The sequence below is a fragment of the Tyto alba genome, unplaced genomic scaffold (assembly GCF_018691265.1).
Source record: "Tyto alba isolate M040663 unplaced genomic scaffold, T.alba_DEE_v4.0 Super-Scaffold_10, whole genome shotgun sequence".
Lineage (NCBI taxonomy): Eukaryota > Metazoa > Chordata > Aves > Strigiformes > Tytonidae > Tyto > Tyto alba.
The window spans coordinates 25,476,692-25,479,404 of record NW_024881262.1 but is presented as its reverse complement, the minus strand read 5'-3'; the positions used below and the strand labels follow the sequence as shown (position 1 = coordinate 25,479,404).

At 47.8% G+C, this 2,713-nt stretch overlaps 1 protein-coding gene across 2 annotated transcripts in view; it reads right to left on the bottom strand.

Moving 5' to 3' along the window:
- Positions 1-2,713, bottom strand: part of ARHGEF4 (Rho guanine nucleotide exchange factor 4) — a 221,864-nt gene that overhangs the window by 10,211 nt on the left and 208,940 nt on the right. For both annotated transcript variants that reach the window (XM_033001625.2, XM_033001626.2), the window contains 2 exons: positions 1,958-2,201; positions 1,198-1,275 (listed from right to left, as the gene is read on the bottom strand). In XM_033001625.2, the coding sequence (XP_032857516.2) occupies positions 1,198-1,275; positions 1,958-2,201 (322 nt within the window). The remainder of the gene's footprint in view (positions 1-1,197; positions 1,276-1,957; positions 2,202-2,713) is intronic.

Genomic DNA, 2,713 nt, shown 5'->3' with positions numbered 1-2,713 from the left:
CTGTGGTGAGGAGGAGGAGAGGGGAGGCATGTTAGTTGAGCACAGCTCCCTTGCCCGACCGCTGTTAAAGGGGCACGAACTGGGTTAGTCTTAGTGTTGTTACCCTTGGTTTCAGCACTGCTTTTTAGGATTACTCTTGATGCTGTGGAAGTCCCAGAAAGGTGAAGCAGCACTGACAGCAGTTCTGCCAACATGACAGCAGGGCTAAATAGCTGTAGCACGTCATTAGTGACAAACTTAACGGGTGCCCTTGGTTGTTTGGGCAGAAGCAGCTGCTGTGCCTGTGGCTGCTGCTGCCTGCTACACCTGCCTGCACTGCATGGTCGGTGCCTATGCCTGCAGCCAGGGCTGGCTCCTGGCGCCTCTCTCCTGCCTCTCCCCGAGGGCTTTGCGCTCTTCCAGAGCTCTGGCCTCCTTCCGAGCTTCCCCCTGTTTGCAGCCAAATCTTACTTCTGACTGACTTTGAAATTTAGCCAAGCTTTCTTACTGGAGGCTTGGCTAGGATTTAACTGCTGGCTGGTACCACCACAAGGAAGCGGTTGCCTCGCTGTGAGTCCAGAGGAAAACAAGTGACATCTCTTCCTCTGGATATAAAGAGGTGGCATCACAAAATGAGGTAGCAGGAACCTTCAGCTAACAGCGCTGTGCGCACGGGAACCTTCCTTTCTGTTGCTTGAGTTGATGCCCCCCCCCGGCTGCTGCTAAATCTTCCTTATCTCTTAGAGGTTTAACAAACAGCTCTGTCACTGAGCGTGGTACCTCCCCAGGGCATTCTGCTGCCAGCGCAGGTCTCAAAGCATCTTCCACAGGCACGACTGCCCGGGCAGGAGCAGTCCCTGCTGCAGTGACCTTTATGACTCTTTGCATCATGGGGAGCACTACAAAACTTAATCTTTTCTTTTCACAAAGGGAATGCCATACTGCTTGGAGAGCATGGTTTCTAGGGCAGGGCTGTGAACTAGCTTTTGAACAGAAGCTGCCAGCATGTGTGTAGCTGGTTTCTGGCAAAGCAGCTCTCCTGTAGTTAGGAATAGTTTCCTGACTCCAGCTGTCTGAATCTACCACGAACCACACTGCAGATTGTCACATCAGAGCTCACCATCTGGCCACTTCATTGAAATTATTCCCGTATAGTAAATATAGAACCACCCTCCACCCCCTGTTCTAGCACCATTTGTATGTTCAGGTGTGACTCACCCTTGGGTTTCCCAGTATGGTGCTGCTTGCTGGCATTCAGCATTGCCTGCTTTTTCTGCACCTCTGTGATTGAAAAACCTTGAAGATAAAATAGAGTTTGTCAGTGGGAGGTCTTCATTTTATATCTTGTATAGACAGCGAGGGAAATACAGGGATAGGACAATGTGAGGTGAGAGGCCACAAGTTAAAGTTACTCCCAGAGCTGGAAGGGGCACATACTGCTCCCCCCAGCCTGTGCTGTGCTGCCCCATTCTCTCTACCTCTCATGCAAAGTTTCCTGCCTGCCCTCCCCCCCTGCCAGTCCAGACCAGTTGTGGTTCAAATCTCATTAGATCATACAAGTCTGAATTAAGCAGGATTTGGTCAAAACAATGAAAACCCTCTCTCACAATGAGAACCCTTGACTGAACATGTTTTGTATGGATATTGTCAAATTGGGCACTCACCCTGTACTGCAAAATAATGGAAGCTGTATGTAATGTATTGACTATTTTGTCAGCCCTGCCTGAACTCATTAAAGACACATCACCCTCCCTGAGGACATACTGCTGTGTCTGTTGGGGTTTTGGTTTTTTTTTTTTTTTTTTCTTTCCAGTTGCATGCATTCATTCAGAATGTGTGATTCAGCAGCCCAGAGCTGGACTGGAGCATGGACTGACTTCCCTGCCCTTTTACTCCTAGGCATTGGCTGGTGGGTAAAAAAAGAAGAACGAACAGAAAGGCCAAAACCCCCTGTCTCACAGCACTGCTCTTTCCATACCTGTCTCCTGATCGAGCTGAACCTGTCTCCTTTCATTCTCAAATGCCTTTAGCCAACGCTGTTTCTGCTCAGGCTTTTTTGCACAGAATATGTGGACTTCCTCAGTGTCTCGGCAGTGCAATTTAAATGCATTTTTCACACTGATATTGAAGTCCTTGTCCTTCCCGTCTTCTACATCCAGTATTTCCATATCATCCATGTTGATCCGACTCTTATAATACAAGATGTCCCGGCGCAGAAGGTCCTGTAAGAGAGATCACAGAGACTCATACAGACATTACTGTTTCCTGTCCTGTCCCTTCCTTAAACATTCATTTGCTTTGATATGATGGAGTATTTAATCTTGTCGGTCATTGCTGTCCTGTAAGAAAAAACTGATACTGATTTGAATCAGTGGAATTGCAGAGTGCTGAGCTCCTGTTGACACCGTTGGCGCTCAGGGGAGTCGCACGGTTTCTCTGAGTGGTGGGGTCAGGATTGGCTGGCACCCGCCGCTGTGGGCTACCAGCTGCCCTGAAGAGCTCGGAGTGAGAAGCAAGCTTGTGTTATTGCATGTGATCCCAAAGCTTCACTAAACCTGTGTCAGAGAATTGGGTTTGAATCCTACAGTCCCAGTTAGAAAGCAAAAAAAACCCAAACAAACAAACAAACAAACAAAAAAAAACCCCAAAAAACGAACAAAAAAAAAACCCCACCCTAATTACTTTCTGTAGCTTCTGGTTTTTGTGTTGACAGTGAAAAGTAAATTTGAGAGCA